At 23.6% G+C, this 18,983-nt stretch overlaps 2 protein-coding genes across 4 annotated transcripts; one reads left to right on the top strand and one right to left on the bottom strand.

Moving 5' to 3' along the window:
• Positions 1 to 4,422: 4,422 nt before the first annotated feature.
• Positions 4,423 to 12,163, bottom strand: LOC114124968 (transmembrane protein 62-like). Of its 3 annotated transcripts, none has more exons than XM_027988427.2 (14): positions 11,839 to 12,162; positions 11,591 to 11,702; positions 10,303 to 10,440; positions 9,918 to 10,219; positions 9,706 to 9,854; positions 9,485 to 9,643; positions 8,368 to 8,521; positions 7,912 to 8,034; positions 6,937 to 7,018; positions 5,773 to 5,895; positions 5,586 to 5,704; positions 5,447 to 5,502; positions 5,124 to 5,365; positions 4,423 to 4,967 (listed from the first exon to the last, which is right to left on the bottom strand). In XM_027988427.2, exons 1-14 carry the CDS (start codon positions 11,872 to 11,874, stop codon positions 4,939 to 4,941), a joined length of 1,824 nt encoding a protein of 607 aa, XP_027844228.1. In that variant the 5' UTR covers positions 11,875 to 12,162; the 3' UTR covers positions 4,423 to 4,938. The 3 variants fall into 3 exon arrangements, with proteins under 3 accessions (XP_027844228.1, XP_027844229.1, XP_027844232.1); XM_027988428.2 differs by having other exon boundaries at positions 5,130 to 5,365; positions 11,839 to 12,161; XM_027988431.2 differs by lacking the exon at positions 5,773 to 5,895 and having other exon boundaries at positions 11,839 to 12,163.
• An 845-nt stretch (positions 12,164 to 13,008) lies between these two features.
• Positions 13,009 to 18,314, top strand: LOC114124955 (magnesium transporter NIPA2). Its single transcript, XM_027988408.2, has 7 exons — positions 13,009 to 13,573; positions 14,766 to 14,888; positions 14,954 to 15,096; positions 17,205 to 17,313; positions 17,376 to 17,552; positions 17,646 to 17,851; positions 17,931 to 18,314. The coding sequence occupies exons 1-7, from the start codon at positions 13,486 to 13,488 to the stop codon at positions 18,132 to 18,134; spliced, it is 1,050 nt and encodes a 349-aa protein (XP_027844209.1). The 5' UTR covers positions 13,009 to 13,485; the 3' UTR covers positions 18,135 to 18,314.
• The last annotated feature ends 669 nt before the right edge of the window (positions 18,315 to 18,983 follow it).

Genomic DNA, 18,983 nt, shown 5'->3' on the forward strand with positions numbered 1-18,983 from the left:
ATTGATTATAGATAGTAGGAAAGTTAAAAGTTAAGTTAGAAAATACTTCGGTTTAATATTCTAGTCTGTAATTGCCGTCATAGCTGATTGTATTTTCACGTACCTATTTATTGAACTACAGTTATTTTCGATAATCTGATAATTTGTGTGAATATAGATAATAATAATAAAGTAATGAAATTAAAAAAAAAAAAAAAGGTAGGCAAGTACCAAATGGGTACCGCTCTGCTGCAGTGCAGTTATAGGTGTCGAGTGAATCACTGTAATCGCTACAATAGATGTGTTAAATTTGAATTCAATGATATGTCGTTGTGAGATTGCAGTTTACGAAAAACGATTCTGAACGTAGACGGTAAATCGGTTTAAATTGCCAAGTATATTAATTCATTATAATATATAAGCTTATTGATATTTCTATTAAACTATTAAAATAATCTATTTTTGTTATTAGTAAAAAATCTTAATTTTTATTAGGAAAAGTAATGGAAAAAATTATTTTTAAGGCATTTCGCATAATTTTGAGTTGGTGAGGGAAGGAGTTTTGAATGAATTTCAAGTACGCATCATGATCGAGAAATGGCGTGTTTTACATTCACAAAACAAATGAAAAAATTGTAAAAGTTAATTTTTACTATTGAAGTATATGTATCGGTGAGTTCTGTTGATTGCCGTTTCCGTATTGTTCTGGTGAATACAGAATACATAATTTCGTACAAATTTAAACTTAAAACTCTCATATAGAAAATTAATTAGTCTTTTCAGTCGCTGATCATGATTTCGAATACATTATAATTTTTTTTTTTTTAAAAAAAAACATATTTTGAAGTGCATATATTTTCTTTTTTGTACGTATTTTGAGATATTTAATTACTAGGTACAGGTTCTCAACCTTTATCATAATAATACCACATTTATTAATGACGTTTCAAGTTTTCTCTACCTATAGCTATTTGAAGGCAAACTTAGTGTTGAGTTTTTTTATCCTAGATATAAAAACAAAGAATTTTATTAATTTTTAACTGTAAAATTACTCACCAATTCTCGCAATTTTGTCATATGTCGTGAAAATTTGATGAAATTACTAGGGGGAAGGGACTGAGCAATGTATCCTCATTATATCTATAAGACTATATGCACTACTGTACTAGAGTAACTGTACCTTAAATTTCTAGGGGGGCTTAGTCCCTCAAACTTGGGAGAAATCAGGGGATTTCCACCATTGCTTCAAACGCTTATAAAAAAATTGTGATTAACGATTTTTGATTTTTTTTTTTAACTACAATAAGAACGACTTATAAGAAATCTTGTACAATATTTTCAATTTTATTGGGCACTCAAATTTTTTTAAATAATAATAAAAAAAAAACCACTCCGTTTAGAATTGTTCTTATTGCAGTTGAAAAAAAAAATAATTAAAAATCGTTAGTCACAATTTATTTACAACCGTTTAAAGTTCAAATTTTTACGAATCCCTATGTCAAAATGTGTAAATTTGCAAGTCATTTTGTATTTGAAAATGCATAAAGTTTGTAGTATTTATATATTATATCTATATAAGCTTAAAAAATTTAACACAACAAAGTCTTATAGTGATTCAATAATATTATAAGAATACATAGATACAATTTTTTTTATTAGCATTTGAAGTTTAAATATTGACAAAAATTCGTCAAAATCATAAATATTTGCAAATTATTTTGTAGTTAAAATTTATAAAAATTTTGTTTAAGTAGCTAATAGTTGAAAACTCAATACAAGATTTTTCATTAGTATGGCTTACTATAATTATAAAATAACTTAGATTTGGGAGTATTCAGGTCATTAAAACACAAACTATACCTTTTTTACCACTCAATTTAAAATACATCTTAAGCCGACAAATCATCTCTTTTCAGAATCGTTTTTCGTATACAAATATACAATGATCCTTATCATTGGATTTAAATTTAACACTACTGTATATAATAATGATCCACACAGCACCTAATGTACTGCTAAGCCATTAGACCATCCTTTTTTACTTCACGGGTAATTAATTTAAAGTTTAAACTATATTGTATATTTATGTAATACATAAATATAACATTTAAATTCCACGTTTTTCTACTAAAAACGTCTAGAATTTATTGACTAAAAAAAGGATATATATAAATTTACCATTAGAAGATGAATCTTGTTTTAAGGTATAGCAGAAATTGTCAGTTTTTGTTTATTAAAATTCATAAACGAATCCAAAGAAAAGTGTTCCTGACAAAGATACCTACAATAAAGTTGATCATCATCAAGTGATAATAACTTTACATTTCCTAAAAAATAATGTTTTTAAACGTAAATTCTGAATTTTTATTAAATTTTATAAATGGGTATAAAAGAAACTAAATATTTCAAAAATGTTTAATAAATATAAATAAATATACAAATGAATTAATTCAGTTTTTAATTATATTATATAGGTATACTTGAATTTATTTTCCATATTTCTAATCTGTCTTTATCTTTAGGAAATCTAAACATTCTTAAATTTGCTGGATGAATTAAATGGCACAATTAATATATTTGCAAGTGTTACCAAGCATTATTGCTATTTAAAAATTAAAAAAATATTTTGAACACAATAGAATATTATAGATGAAAAGTGCCGATAGGGATTACACGTCCACACTCTACGTTGCACAAACTACGATAAAACATTCGAGTACAAAATATAAATTAAAATTTCAACTCATTTAAAATATATATAATTTCTAGTCGAAAATATCGCTTATTGAACAAAACATTCAGCTGTAAAACTAAAATAAATTCATCGATATTTAAATGATATTATTTTTGTATTGCAATTTTTAATATTTAACATATTCAGTATTCACCCAGGCCCATGAATATAGTATTTGGAAGGTATTTAAAACACTGTCTTGGAGACTAGGCGCATTAGTATATAATTATTATATTTTTTACAAGAATGTTATGTAGTTTATATATCTATAACAAGCAGACATTTTATAATTTTACAATTTTATACTAAAATAAATTATTTTATATTTCAATTAGGAAATGTTACCCTAATGAGTCTTACACCAAAGGAATTGTCATCTCGATACATCTGTGACAATCATTTTATAAGCATAGATTATACAAATGAAAATAAACTCAGACTAAACAAACATGCAGTTCCTGTTCAATATAAAGACATTGAAAATTACCTCGATCCCTCATTAGGTTTTTCATAATATTGACATTTCAAAAAGAAATAGAAAATTTTTAGTTGTCTATAAATAACTCAAAATAAGCTTATATATTTTGAAAATTTAAGTTTTAACCGTGTACCTATATATAACGCTAATATAAACATTTGGTAAACATTTCAAGTATTTACAGTGATTAGTTTTTGAATTACATGATACAAAAAAATCGATTTTCTTTGAAAACTGGTTTTGTATAGTTAGAACTGTTAGAAGTATTATTTCGTCAAGTTATGCTAAACATACACGCACAAAAAAAAACATACTGTAAAATCATTATATTCATCACTTCGTTCAGAATCTAACATTATTTTAAAATTCCTAATACTTACCGAGTTATTGATTGGTTCATGATAAAAAATCAACCTAAAAATAATATATTTATGTATATACCTTTAAATATTAATTAAATTGAATGAAATTGTTTAAATTATGAAATAACATTCAGCTCATTTAGAAACAGGTAATTAAACTGATTGAATTCATATATGCATTATTTATAATTTATAAATCATAAGTCAATTCTCTACTAAATTTTCAATCTTTAGATGATACTGAAATTGAATATATTATTAATCCATAGCACTGCAAATTTTCACGCAGCTAATATTTTTTTTAAAAAAATAGGAAATTTTTCATGACTTTAAATAGATCTCAACAATTTAGACGTAAATAGTAGATACTGTTATGGTAAATAGATTTTATTGTCTATGTGTTTTGGTTATATTTAGTTTATAAATTATTCACTAGTATGTAACAAATTACAAAAGTGACATCAATTTAACAACCAATAATTTGTCGAGTGTTATAAAACACAATTTAACTCTTTAATTATTTTAACTACCTATAAAAATTTTGTCTTTTATAATATGAAAAAATAACTATTTAAGCTGACAATGTTTGATGTTTCAGTATACTAAACAAATAAATAGATATTACCTATACATATAATCACTAGAATTTTACAGTAGTTGGTAATTATAACATATTTTGTATTGCCATTGGCCTGTTTTGAATGAATTGTTATAATAAATATAGTCATGAATGAAAATACCAAATTTTTCTTAAATGGTCGTTAACTGGAAATTTTTTAATTCTAAAATAGTAAAATGTTTATATTATAATTTACAATATATCCAGCTAAACAAAACTGTTTTTGTAAATTTCATATATATTTACTATAAAACCACAAGTTCTACCAACATTTTATTTTTAAACTCAATATCAATCGAAAAAAAAAACAATCAAACGGTTACATACTTACAATACTAATAAAGTAACTAATTTCAAGACTATCGACTTACAATTATTAGGAAAAAAACAAAAATTGTTAAATTAACTTATTTATAGTATTTTGGTATCTATAAACTATAATTAATAGGGTTTACAATTTCTTTGAAAAATATTAATTAAATTTAAAATTAAAATACAATAATTTTAATAAATTAATATTAAATAATACTTGATAAAAACATAAATGTATTTATACTTGTATGTGGGTTTATTTTTAAAATAAATGTATTGTATTGGTATATATAAATATATTTAAATAATTAGTAATAAATTAAATTATAGGGATTATTAAACAATGTTAACAAATGTCAATATAGGACTTCAACAACATTGTGTTAACAACAATGTATTCGTAGTTTGTACATTGTACTTCAATACAGTTGTGAAATAAACAATTATACAATATTTAATTTGTATTTAGTTTTTCCATAACTCCTGTTTTCAATGAACATATATAAAAAAATAAAACAAATATTAATATTTTGGAAATTTTAATTTTATAATCATGCAAAATATGAACTATAAAACTTCATATAAATATCTAGTATAGCCAATATAGACAATTTTAATTAGTTGTCTGGGATAACCTACCATTACCTGTTGCATATCGTATCTCATTTATAGTAATTTTTCGTATTTCGTTCCAAAGCCAAAGTGCAATAAATATTGACCATGTTTTTAATGGGCCAAATATAGTAGCTATCCATCCATATGCTCCAAAAAACCATAGACAACACACAATTTGCCAAATTATAAGAAAGAAAAAAATCATATCCACATAAATAAATGGCGAAGTAATAAATGTGTATTGGGTATTTGGCAATGATTGCATTCTATAATATTAATTTAATTATTTTCATTAATTTATCAGTAAAAACAGTAAACAATTTTAAAGTTCAATAATTTATAGGTACCTTTTATCAAGTCGGTGACTAAGTATAAAATTAAGAGGCAACTGAAAAGTTAAAATCTAAAACAATGATAATAAATTAATAAATAAATTTTATATTTAAACAATTGATTAATCTACTGATATAGTTTCAATCAACTTACTTGTCCAAAACCATATGCGTATATAAAAGAATCCTTTATAAGTTTTCCTTTGACATAAATGCCCCAAGGAAAAACCCAACCTATTAAGTCAGTTACAAGTTCTCCAATAGCCCAAGGACCTAATCCAAAAACAAAACATGTTAAGATATAATAATTGATAAGTTTTTAATTTAATTGATCGAATTACCTATACACAAATAAATGTAAAATAAAAGCAATGTGTAAAATATACGATTCACACTTGATAATAAAATCATTTTTCTTGAGTATCTCTTGATCAGTGATAATTTTGCATTATAGTTGATTCTATCTATTAAAAAATTTATTTTGTTGAAATACATTTTATTATTTATAAAAAAAAACTTTATGTTATTATTATAATCATTTTATATTCAAAATAAAATTATATAATTTAAATTTTGCATTATAGATTTGAAATAAAGTTAAATGAAAATATTAAATTTATTATAAAACTGATTATGAACTCAGTTGTATAATAACGCTTCAATAAATAACTGACAGTTAAAACATTTAGAAGAAATATGAGTAAGTGCAGTACAACCATTAAAGTATGTGCAGAATTATTATTTTAAGACTGTTAAATTATTTCCTAAAATTTAAAGTCATAACACGCCAAAATATTATGCTGAAATGAGTTAAATACCCAATATCTGGTATTTGAAACTTTTATTTAGCTTTTTTTTTCTAATTTAATAAATTTAATATTGAATAAATCAGTATAACTACAAAATATCATGCTAGTATTCAATAGTACTTTCAATAGGTTACAAGAAATTGGCAATACCTACCATGTTAATCCTACACTTCACATTACTGAATTGTACTCACTTTTGTATTTCCTAGAAGTATCTTTTTAATTTGGCTTTTTCTTATTGTAATGATACTTGCTTATTATACAAGATATTTTGTATGAATTGAGAATAAAATTATTTTTATCAATAATAAAATAAAAATTGATTGCAATCAAAAGTTCTTAACGCCAAAATTATAGAAGACCATGTTTTGAAGTTCAAATGTTGTGTTAAATAGTACCTTGAAAAAAATAAAGCTCAAAATACCTAATAGAGGTTAATTATGTTCATAAACACTTCTGTTATATAGAAAATGAAATTCAAACAAAAATAAAATGAAAAATTTTCTCTTTCATTTTTATACTAAATATTTTTATCTAAAAATAAATTGAAAGAATATTTGTAGTAAATGAGAGTAAATGTATATGCATATTATAATGGTGTGTTCTGTTATTAATCTGTATGATTTATTATTTATATTAAATTGAAAATATTAGAGATGCTTGGCTAGGCATTAGTTTGAGACAAAAACCACTTACATTTTGTGCATTTGCTAACAAATCGATAAACTAAAAGCGGCAACAGATTAGCCAAAGATGCAATCACAAACATCATAAGTAACTGCAAAAACACCTTATATTTAATAATAATAAAACTATTAAAAATAATATTTTGGTCATATTAGAATTCATCTAATTAAAATTATTAACAAAAATACATTTAGAACAATTGACACACAAGCCAAAAGAAAGTTGTCCTCATAATAGGATTATCTTTAATCAAAAATGTCGATATATGTATTTTTAATAGAATTTCATTAAATATCATTAGATAAACAATGAAATCATTGTTAAATGATTATGATAAATTTAATTAATACAATTTTTTAACACTAACATATCATACTCACCACAATCGTATACTTGTTATTAATTAATTTTTTTAACTACTGATTTTTACTTTAGCAGTGATGTTTAATTAGTAAATAAACTATAAACATACATGTATGATAATTGACAATAAGTATTTATATAGCTAATTTTTAAACATATAAGTACCTAAATATTAAACATATCTATTATAGACTAATATTAGTAGATTCAGATGGTTATGCATAAGAAACATTTTGTATGAATAGGTTTAGTTAGTTTATAAATTAGTTAGTTAGTTAAATACTTAGGTTAGGTTAGGTACTTGAATTGGATATAAATATTATGTATACTATTTTAGTAGTGCAGATAATTGACCCACTACCACCTATATTTTTTTTTTATACAGTAATGTATGTATTTTAATTTATTTTAAATAACATTTTTTAGTTTTAAGGGCATATTTCTTAGTTTTAAAATTTTTAGAGTATATTTTATAGTTAAAGATAATTCTTTTTCTTTATTTTTATAAAATAGGTTAAAAACAATATAACAATTTGTATAGAATAAAATACAAAAAGACTAAATTTACTCTAATATGACCAATTAAAACTATTACAATGAAAGCAAAACATTCATACTTACCACATCAGGAAAATAAACATTAAGTGGCCATTGTGAAAATAACTTTAGTGCTGGTTTAGAATTGTCTAAAGAAAAAGGATGGTTAATTTCATGTTTACGCCCTTGAATATCTTCCACTCTAACCTGCATACAATTTAAGGGAATTACAAATATTAAATATATTTAATAAACACTAATTGTGTGTGTTGTACTTAGACTCTATTCAGAATGAGATAAAACTTTGGAGGCCAATTGGTTGTACAAAGGTGTTGCTTCGTTTCAAAGTGACTGCCCATTGACTAGGTGAGTGAAGTGTCTGACTGTTAAGGACAAAAACTGGTCACTGCCAAAGTCAGATCTCACTCTGAATAGTGTGTATATATTTAAATTTAATATTTTATTAAAAATTGTCTTTATAGTGACGACAAAACAAATTTTACTTAAATACATTAAAATTCTTTAGCTTTAATTACTTACATGTAATGTATGCAATCCACTTGAGTATGTATTATAATCCCATTCAGTTATAAAAAGAGGACTACCTTCCACATTACTACAATTTCTCCATTTATATTCCTTATCAATTTGTACTGATACGTGTTTAATAGGATCAATAGAAAAGGCTAATATTCTAAAATAAGTAGACAAAAGTTAGAAATTAAATTTAGTATGAAAAAAGAGTTTTATTAGGATTTAAAATATGTTTAATCAAATGTAAGAAAAGGTTAAATTGTTATTCCTCATGTGATAAGAAAATTGGAAAAAGCTAAGTTACATGAGCTGGCCGTTACACAATAAAATATGTATGATATTTAAATTGCATACAGACTACAACTTACAAACACAAACATATTTTATATTTTTATTTGATTTTTGTATGATGTGTTTTAATGTGCTGTAACTTAAATAATGATCATATCAGAATTTTAATGTAAATAAAGCTTTATTGAATAATATTTAAGATACTAAAGAGTATTATATAATATAAAATGCCAGTGGCGTAATTTGGAATTGGTTCTGGGGTGGGATTGGGATATAAGTTCATATACTATCGTTCTAGTGAGGCTATTCCCCTCCCTATGACCATTAAATCTTGTAGATCAAAATATTATATTAATTTATTATTATAAATTAAATGAGTTAAATAGTAAAATAATAGTTGTCAAAGACAATAAAGTAAAAAATTAAATTAAAATAAATATATTTTTCATAAATTATAATACCAAATCAATTTTCCTTTTAGTTTTTTTACCGAAATAAAAGTATCTGGGGAGGGATATATCCTCATATCCTCCCCATCATACGCCACTGTAAAACGCATACTTTGTCACTATTGGTATAGAATATTTAAAATATAAAAATAAGCAACTTCTACAAAACTGATTTTACTAATGATTTTAACATAGAAATATACATATTATATTATTTTAAGTTTTTTTAATCATAGTACGATAAAAATACACAAATAATATAAATTTCCCATAACTTGTAAAAACCGCATTTTTTATGGACTGGATTTTTAATAAATCATGATTTAAAGGAAAAAATAAATTTTGTTTGCTTCTTTTAAAAAAAATAATTTTAAACCAATAACCTTATATATTTAATATTTGCCTTTTGATCTTCTTCAGTTTCCATATTTCGTATAGTAAGCCATGGTATTTTTGGATTAGTGACTAAAATAATTGGCCATTGACCATGGCGTATGTCAATAAATGAAAATGAACCTTTATCAAATGCTAATAATCTAAACCTACAAATAAACAAAAATGTACAATTAATAGACAATTTCACATTTAATTTAATTCTACTAACGTTCTCCCATCTTTCCAATCGGCTAATTCTAACTCTGCAAATCCTTCACTTTGCATTGTATACATTTGTGGCACCAAACCACCCAATGTATGTAAATGACCACATAAGTATACAATAGACATTGGATTTTCACCTATAATTGACCTTACCTAAAAGCAAAAAATTAGTATAAAATAACTATATTGACATTGTAATTTATTTACGGATTTTACAGTTTTACTTCCTGATGTAAATATGCATGAAGTTGGGTAATGACCAAACCATACAATAGGATCTTTGGAATTATTCGCTAAAGATTGCAATTGAAGTATTTCATTTTCATCCAAGTTTCCAATAAAATTAAATGGTCTTTTTGGTCCAGGATCCAAACAAGCATCAACTGCAATCATATTAAGACTCATTCCAACATGATTTGTAACTTTGTATATGTATGATCGAGGATGAGACTGGCCTTGTTCAGAATATTTCCGGTAAAAATTTTTTGGAGAATCTAAATTGTTTACATCGAAACTATCTAAAAATATAGATTGAATTACATGTATTATTATTTAATATAATATAATTATTAAAATATGCTTAATATTTTTATAACTTTACCATGATTTCCACGAATGTCTAACCATTTAGTTTTTTCGGATACTTTTCCAGATGTCAATACATTATGGTATGCTAACCATTCTCCTTCATACTGTGTTGATCCAATACCATCTTTTTTTTTTGCATCAGTTAAATCTCCTATAGTAATATTTTGTTAGATATAATATTAAATATTATTTGAATTGACATAAAACATATAAATGATATAGTATAATAGTAATAATACCTTTATTTTTTGCAACATTATATGTAATACAATTAGAAAAGAAGACAAATTATTTTAAGTTAATAATTAATAAGAACTTAACTATTATAAATTAATTAATACAAATTCAAATATCCCATAAAATGGCTTAATAAAAGTAGAAATCAAAAAGTAAAAGAAAAGTTATAACCCATTGTCCCATTACATTTATAGTTTTAATTCATAGCATAATTGTTTAAAAAACAAATAAACTTAATTAAATTAATTAGGGTATAAATATTATATTGTTTGTTTGGTATTTTGTATATATATATTTTTAAATTACCTATTACAATTTAAGTAATGAAAAAAATAATACATTTTTAATTATATTTTTAATTTTCACCATAAATATTATTTTAAATTTCATATTAAACAAATATTTTTTTTGCCATAAGAAAATGTATGTGTTGTTAGAATTATTATTATAAATATTATAGCTCTAATCTAACCTAATCATAGTAAATTTTATGAAATGGTGTTCTTCAACCAGAAAGTAAACCTCCAATTTTGGTTCATATCACTTTTAGGACTGTTTTTACAATGTCTGGTTAAGTTTCTGTTAAGTTTCTATTAACCAGTACAATTCTGCTGGTAATAAAATCTGCAAACCGCTGGGTGTGAACAGACATAACCATTAGATAACCATTATAACTAGACATTGTAAGAACAGCACTTAATTAAGAATGGGTTTTTGAATTCTTTAAGCTTAAACACTTCAACACATTTTTTATTACAGCAAAACTTACATATAGGTAACAAAAAACATTTATATTGTAGACAATTTTTATTCTGATTTCGACAATTTCGTTACAATTCTTAAAAATATTTTGTTAAGTAGAAAATGTTATTAAATGGAAATTTGTAATATAAAAGTTTTAAGGTGTTATTTTTATTATTATTATTATAAAATCAATTAAAGAAATAAAATTATACACATTTAAGATAATTATTAATATTAGGTAGGTATCATTTATAATATTATATACAGAGTACTTAATTTTATTGAACCATTAAAAATATTTATAAACTAAGAAAACATACCACTCGCTAATACAGCAACAGGCTTAATGGTATCCAAAGTTAATTCACAAAACTCTTTGAGCTCGGTTACTCGTTCCCAATCATGGAAAATGCTAAGATGTAAATCTGAAATCTATAGCAATAAATGTCAAAGCATTAATAAAAAAAAACTAAATATTACAAAGAGATCAGTAAAAAAATAATAATCTGTAGAGTAGTAACAAAAACCGACAATATCTAGTTAAAACAACAGTTACTTTTATCATTACCTGTAGGAACCAAATCAGTCTATTTGTGAGATTCATATTTGACTAGAACAGTTTTTCATTCGATTAGTGTACTGAAAAACTGCAAATTAAATCGTGTACTATATTGTATTCATTGTGTCGATAAGGCACAGTCGCACAGATACTTGTAGAATTCTACATGATACTTCAACTCTTAATTTTTAATGGTTTAAGAATTCATTTATTGATAATTTGACATTTATAATATTCATTATTTAACTACTGAAGTACTTCAAGTACTGAAGAATACAATTTCTAGAGCAATTTCTGAATGCCGATTGGACTTAACAATTTTTTTTTTTATCACTTCAAATATTGATAGTTGATAGTAACTTGCACGAACAGCTGTAGGTGACAAAGTTTACGTATAATAAATTGAATATTTTACAAATTTTACAATGAAACTCATAAAAGTATTTAGAATATTTAGAGTTTAGACCTCATAATTTATATTATGTCTATACCTTTCCTATGATATTTATGCATAACTTTTAGTTAGGTTTAAGTTCCTAATTAGTAAGTTAGGGGTTTTTATAAACATTTGTATTTAATTATAGTTTATAACACTGTTGTAAAAAAAATCAATAGTTCCAAATGTGGTCAAATACTCATATAATCTTAAAGACTCATAAAAATATGTTTAATAGGTCTGTGGACAATAGGTAAAATGTAAACTTGGCCCTCGTTAGAATTGTTTACACATTTAATTTGTTTATAGAATTATACCATTACAATACATTTATATTATAATACCAAATATGTATAAGTATTGTACAAAATGTTGAATTGAAATAAATTAACATATCAACCTTGTACTAAAGTTAAATAATAACAATTTATAATATCACATTACCAGATCCATGTTCGTCTATATTCCATACACAATGGACCTAATAATAGATATTAGATTTATACACAGATATATATATATATATAGATTATCTATATCTGTGGGTTTATATGAATTATAAGAACATGAAACCTTTTTATCTTTTTTCCACGTACAGTGTTATCTCGAACGACAGCGATATAATAATAACCTACGACTTAATTGATATTTATGAATATTTGGTCATCCTGTTAAATGTTAACAGTTTACTGATTGTAATAAAATTCATATTTTACATTTCACAGTAAAAAGGATAGATTTTTCTATTATCAATGGTAAAAATAGTAGTAGTAGTAGTAGTTACCAATTAATGCTGTCAATACTCAATAGTTATTGTTCAATTTTTTATGTTATTTGCTTTTAGGCTTATGGTTATAGCTCACTATCTTTAACACTATTATTAAAATTTATATGTTTCTTTAAAGTTTATTGTTTACAATCTAATATACTGTGTTTATTATTGTAGATATTAGATGGTAATTAGTAATAATTAACAGTATTCATTAATCAATAATCGCTATTTGTTTCACGTTCTCGTACCATCTCAATACTTGTGTTATGTAAACTACTATAACATGGTGAAGCCTTATAATTTAAATGTAATTTTTTTTATACAATTCTTGAATTTGACAATCGGATTGCATACAACACTGTCTAAGTTTTGATCAGCATTGGTATTTTAATTATTGTGCATTATCTGAATTTATTGTTTACTAAATAAGAACTCAGTTTTACCGACCATGGACAAGGAAGAAACAATTAAAATGTTTGATATGACTGATTATTATATTGGTCTTGGACTTGCTTTGTGTTCGAGTGGTTTTATTGGTTTGTATTTTATAGTGTTTATTATTTTATTTAATATATTTTCAAATTTAAATGTTATTTCTAAGAATATGTATATTATAAAAATCATAATACAGTATCCCCAAAGTTATTGAAAATGCATTCCTATTATTTGATATTATATGTTAATTTAACAATTTCGTTGATTATTTATATGAATATTGTTTTGATTACTTAAAAAAAAAATAGTTTGATTCTATACATTAATTTGTTTTAATCCTTAAAAGTTAAAATATATAACAATAAATATTTTAATTTAGTTATTGATAACTATAATTTGAATCTTTATACATATAAATATTAAAATAAATAATTTGGCTCATTTAATCTTCCTATCAGATAAGTTTCAAAGGTTAACAATGTTTTTTATTAACTCTATATTCCTGTATTAATTCTTTACACATTCCATTTGTTATCATATTTGATAACCTTTATAGATAAATATATAGGTATGCATAAATACAATTATATATATACATAAATATCTACTCATTATTAGTAATGTGGTATTAATAAGATATGTAACTTTTATGTGTACACACATTGTAATACACCATTTATACTTCAAAAATAGATTATGTGTTGTACAAGTTACAATAGGAACTTAAAAATTTAGATTAAATTATTAAAACTGTAAATATTAATGAAATATAGATAGCCTGATTCTCATTTCCCTAAGATAGTTATATAATAATTTTATTAGAGTGGGTACTTTTATATTTTTTTTGATTTTATGGTAATTTATTACCTATTTAGAATCATTTTTAAAATAAGAGAGATTCTTATAAATTTTACTTTTACTATTTAAGTAAATAAACTATTAGTTATTATTAAGTTTGGTTAAAAGGTATCAAATTCATAAGTATAAAAGCAATTTAACAAATAATAATATGAGATATTATATTCATCCAAAGAACAATTTTTAAAAATCAACCATCATAAATTGATTTAAAATTGCATAGATACAAATATACATTTGACATTTATAGATGTATTATGTTTATAGTTAGTGTCACACTAATAACAAAGAAACGCATGGAAGAACTAGATAATAGGATTGTGTTATTAATTATGTATTATTTTTAACTAAAATTAATTCAATATTTTAGAATATTATAATTTTATAATCTTATTATGTATTATAAAAATTTAATTAATTGTTTTAATTATTTAGGAGCGAGTTTTATTATAAAGAAAAAAGCTCTTGTTCAAATATCATTAAGTAGTGGACGTAGAGCAGCTAATGGTGGCTATGGATACTTAAGTAATTGGTTATGGTGGTTTGGATTATCAATGAGTAAGAAATTTTTTTCCTCATAAAATCAAAATTTTATATTTTTAATTTATTGTTTTATTTATTAGTGGCACTTGGAGAAGTATTTAACTTTGCTGCTTATGCTTTTGCCCCAGCTTCAGTGGTTACACCACTTGGCGCACTTAGTGTCATTGTTGCAGCAATATTATCTTCAAAGTATTTAAACGAACAGCTTAATTTATTGGCAAAGGTGAATATAAACATAGTTTAATACTTACTCAATTTAAATGTTAAATCAGAGTGTACTTTTTTTGTGAAATGATACTTGTATTTTTTTTTAATTTTTTTTTTTAACAAACACTGTACCTACTTGTTTTTTTACTTGTGTATTGATAACTCAGTTTCTAGTTATTTTAAATATTTATATCAGAAATAATCATATAATACATAAGATCTAGAAAAAACAAAACAAAAATGAATAGTTGTCAATACATCTGTAGTTTCTGTTTACCCTTTTAAAAAAAACTTTTTTATTTTTTATTAGAAATTATTATGAAAATTCTTAGTTTTCAATTTAATTATTGTAATTTTATACTTAAAAACTTAGAGGGCAAGACTAACTCCTATATTTTAATTTTTTAAATAATATTTTATGCTATTGTAAATTATGTATATTAATAGGCTGAATAATAAATGTATTGTATATTACTTATTCAAATTAATAAAGATAATTTATGTCGTAAAAAAAATTAGATCGAACTGTAAACGAACACACCCATGTTTATGGTACACATAGTATGCATTCATATAATTTATCAGTGGTAAATAAAAATATTTATGCTGTAATATATTGCCATTTAATTTTATTCACTAATAAATATGGAATTTACACTATAGAAAAATAATGGGATTTCTTATGTATTTCATGATTTTTCTAAAATCAAACAATACATTTCAGAAATTAAAATAGTATAAATTATTTTTAAACAAATTATACTTAAGAGGATGTTACACCCACATGTGTTGTCTTCATCTTAATAAGGTAAAATATTGCAAAAACTGCTTTGGGCGGGAAAGAATCGAGAAGGCTACAGTCATAACTAAAAAAATAAATTTTTGTCACATAAAAAATAAAATTTTGCCTTTTAAGTATTTATTTTTATTTTTTTGATATTACTTGTATAAAAATAGTTCTTATTGTTTCAGTCTTTTATTCTTATGTTTTTCAAACTTGAATAACTTATTATATAAAAAAAATCATATTTCACAGCCAAAGTTTTGTGGTGAAAATTTAGTTTCTTAGTTATGATTGTTAGTCTTCTTGGTTCTTTCCCGCCCAAAATAGTTTTTGCTATATTATATATATATATAAGACAGAGACCATCTATATGGGTGTAGTATCCTCTTAAAATGTTACTTTTTTTGTTTACAATGTATTGTATTATACATTTGAAATAAATATTAGTATATTTTCATCCATCACTTTCTTGTATTATTGATAATATAAATTAATTTAATTTAAAAATATTAATTAACATTTTCAGACACTTTTTTCAACCAATAGGTACAGAATATTAAATTTTTAAATCTTTTTCACTTTTTTTAAATCCGTACACGGATTAGATTTATAAAAATTAATACATTCAATTGTAGAACAATATTTATTAGGCTTAAGTTAGTTTTTTTAAACAAATAAACATAATGTAATTATTTTGTGAGGTGAGTTGACAATAATATAGATTATTAATATATAGGAACTTAATATTGTTTAGTATATTTATTGTCAGTTTAGTTTAATATTGTATCTTTATATTAGATAAGAAAAACACTTTTTTTTTCTAGTACTTGTTGAATTAATGTTTAATTGTTTCTAAGTGAAGTGATTAATATAATGATTTTATAATGTTGGATATTTTTTTTATAGTATCTGTTATCACTTTTTGGAGTAAAAATACTTAAAAAGATATTATTTATTATATTATGAACCTTTTCACCTTTTTTTATGGTTAGATGGTATTAATTCAAAAAATTACACTTCATATTAATTTTGAAACTTTATTCTAATAAGTGTAATAATTTTAAAAATAAATTATTAATTAAATAATTAGTATCTAATTTTGTCTAACTTGTAGGTGATTAACTGATAAATGTTAAGTTTTGATTTTAAAAAACGTTTTATTTGAAGGAATGTAACCTCCCAGCTCTTATTTTTCAGTATACAAGCAATTTGTTTTGTTGGTAAGGATAGAAGTTAGATTTTTCATGTGAACTTGATTATAATTGATATATTTTTAAGTATTAATTTATTATTATGTTCTTATGTTATACAAAATAATTAAAATATTGTTATAATTTTAGATTGGTTGCTTTATGTGTATTATTGGTTCTACAGTGATGGTAATTCATTCTCCAAAAGAAGAACAAGTTGACACCCTTGAAGATTTGTTACAGAAACTTACAGAACCTGGTAAGTTATTTATTGCATTGCAATTTTTATAATTAATGTACTATGTCTTCCTTGCTTTTTAGGTTTCATTATATATACTAGCATAATGTTGATCATAATTTTCTCAATATTCTTTTATTTCGGTCCTCGTTATGGTTCATCAAATGTTATAGTTTATGTTATAATGTGTTCAACAAGTGGTTCATTAACTGTTATGTGGTGTAAAGGACTTGGACTTGCTATAAGAGAAACAATATCAGGTGTGTATCAACTGTTTTGGATTAAAGAAATTATTTTATACTTTGTAGTAAAATATGTATATAATATATTATTGTACAATTTTGTAATAATAGGTCAAAGTGAATTCACAAATTGGTTAACTTATATATTTATTGTCTTGTTGATAACATTTGTATGCATACAAATGAACTATTTGAATAAAGCCTTGGATACTTTCAACACAAGTGTAGTTACACCAGTTTATTATGTCATGTTCACAACTCTTGTAATAACAGCATCTGCAATACTATTCAAGGAATGGGAACACCTACAATTAAATGTACTTGGTTTTATTAATACATGCATAAAATTAAATTTGGAGTTTTTTGTTCATTTTTCTGTTTTTATATGCTTCTTAGGACATTATTGGTATTATTTGTGGATTCCTTATAACTGTGACTGCAATATTTATGTTGAATACATTCCGTGATGTGGACATGTCACGTAGTCATTTTGCATGGCGGACTCGTCAACCAATTACAAGGAAATCCACAATTGAAGAAAGTGCTCAAACTTCTGCCCTCATTAAAAATAATACACAATACGGTACAAGAAATGTTTGACATTCAAATAACAACTCAATGAAATTTAAGATCAAAAGAAAAATAATTTGGATATTAAAATCCTTTGAACCTGGATAAAGTAAATTACATATTATTTTAAATTATAGTTTATACAGACATTTAGTCTTTTTTATTTGTTTAAGTTTAATTTTTCCAAATTAAATATTATGTTTAATAATATATTTAGGTACTAAAGTAGTTGTTGTGTAATATTATCATAAGTATAATTTGAAGAAAAAGCTTGGGGGATACTGGTACTCTTAGTTTTTAAATTAGCTCCCTCATAATTTAGACTATTTGTGAACTCACTGAAAATAAGAGATTTCAGCATTCCCTGCTTTTTCAAAAAAATTGTATCATTGAATTACCTTTGTGTTATTTTGTTAAAGTTGTTTTTAATTATATTGTGTATAACTTACAAATTAGCATAATTATTAACTTGATTAGTTATTTTCTTCCAATTGTTTTTATTTTAAGCTTAAAGAAATGCATTTCTGCATTTATTTAATTAATAACTGTATTGTTATCTATAAGCTTGTGTAATAACAATTTTTTTTACATATTTAGTGTTAACCAAAATACTATCAGTCATCATACTATCAAATATTTATAAATAAATATTTTTAGTATGATAATTACTCAATAAAACTATCAAGGTATATCACCTATCAATTACCATATTTACATGCAATTGTTAATACACATCAGGGATAACATTTGATTTTATAAATCATAATGTATAATTAATGTGTATTAGTTTAATTTAAGTTATGTATATTTTTTTTGCTCCCTAACTACAAAATTGACTTATTTGCAAATGTATTAACAATTGCATATAAATGTAGTAAA

Source organism: Aphis gossypii, chromosome 3, assembly GCF_020184175.1.
Source record: "Aphis gossypii isolate Hap1 chromosome 3, ASM2018417v2, whole genome shotgun sequence".
Taxonomy (NCBI): Eukaryota; Metazoa; Arthropoda; class Insecta; order Hemiptera; family Aphididae; genus Aphis; species Aphis gossypii.

Excerpts from the sequence above, each read along its gene's own strand:
- LOC114124968 (XM_027988427.2), bottom strand. The coding sequence starts at position 11,874 with ATGAATCTCACAAATAGACTGATTTGGTTCCTACAG. Across the intron at positions 9,855-9,917 it reads TTACATCAGGAAGTAAAACT|GTAAGGTCAATTATAGGTGA; the intron begins GTAAAATCCGTA and ends TTTTGCTTTTAG. Across the intron at positions 5,366-5,446 it reads AGTCACCGACTTGATAAAAG|AATGCAATCATTGCCAAATA; the intron begins GTACCTATAAAT and ends TTAATATTATAG.
- LOC114124955 (XM_027988408.2), top strand. The coding sequence starts at position 13,486 with ATGGACAAGGAAGAAACAATTAAAATGTTTGATATGACTGATTATTAT. Across the intron at positions 15,097-17,204 it reads AGCTTAATTTATTGGCAAAG|ATTGGTTGCTTTATGTGTAT; the intron begins GTGAATATAAAC and ends TTATAATTTTAG. Across the intron at positions 17,314-17,375 it reads ACAGAAACTTACAGAACCTG|GTTTCATTATATATACTAGC; the intron begins GTAAGTTATTTA and ends CTTGCTTTTTAG.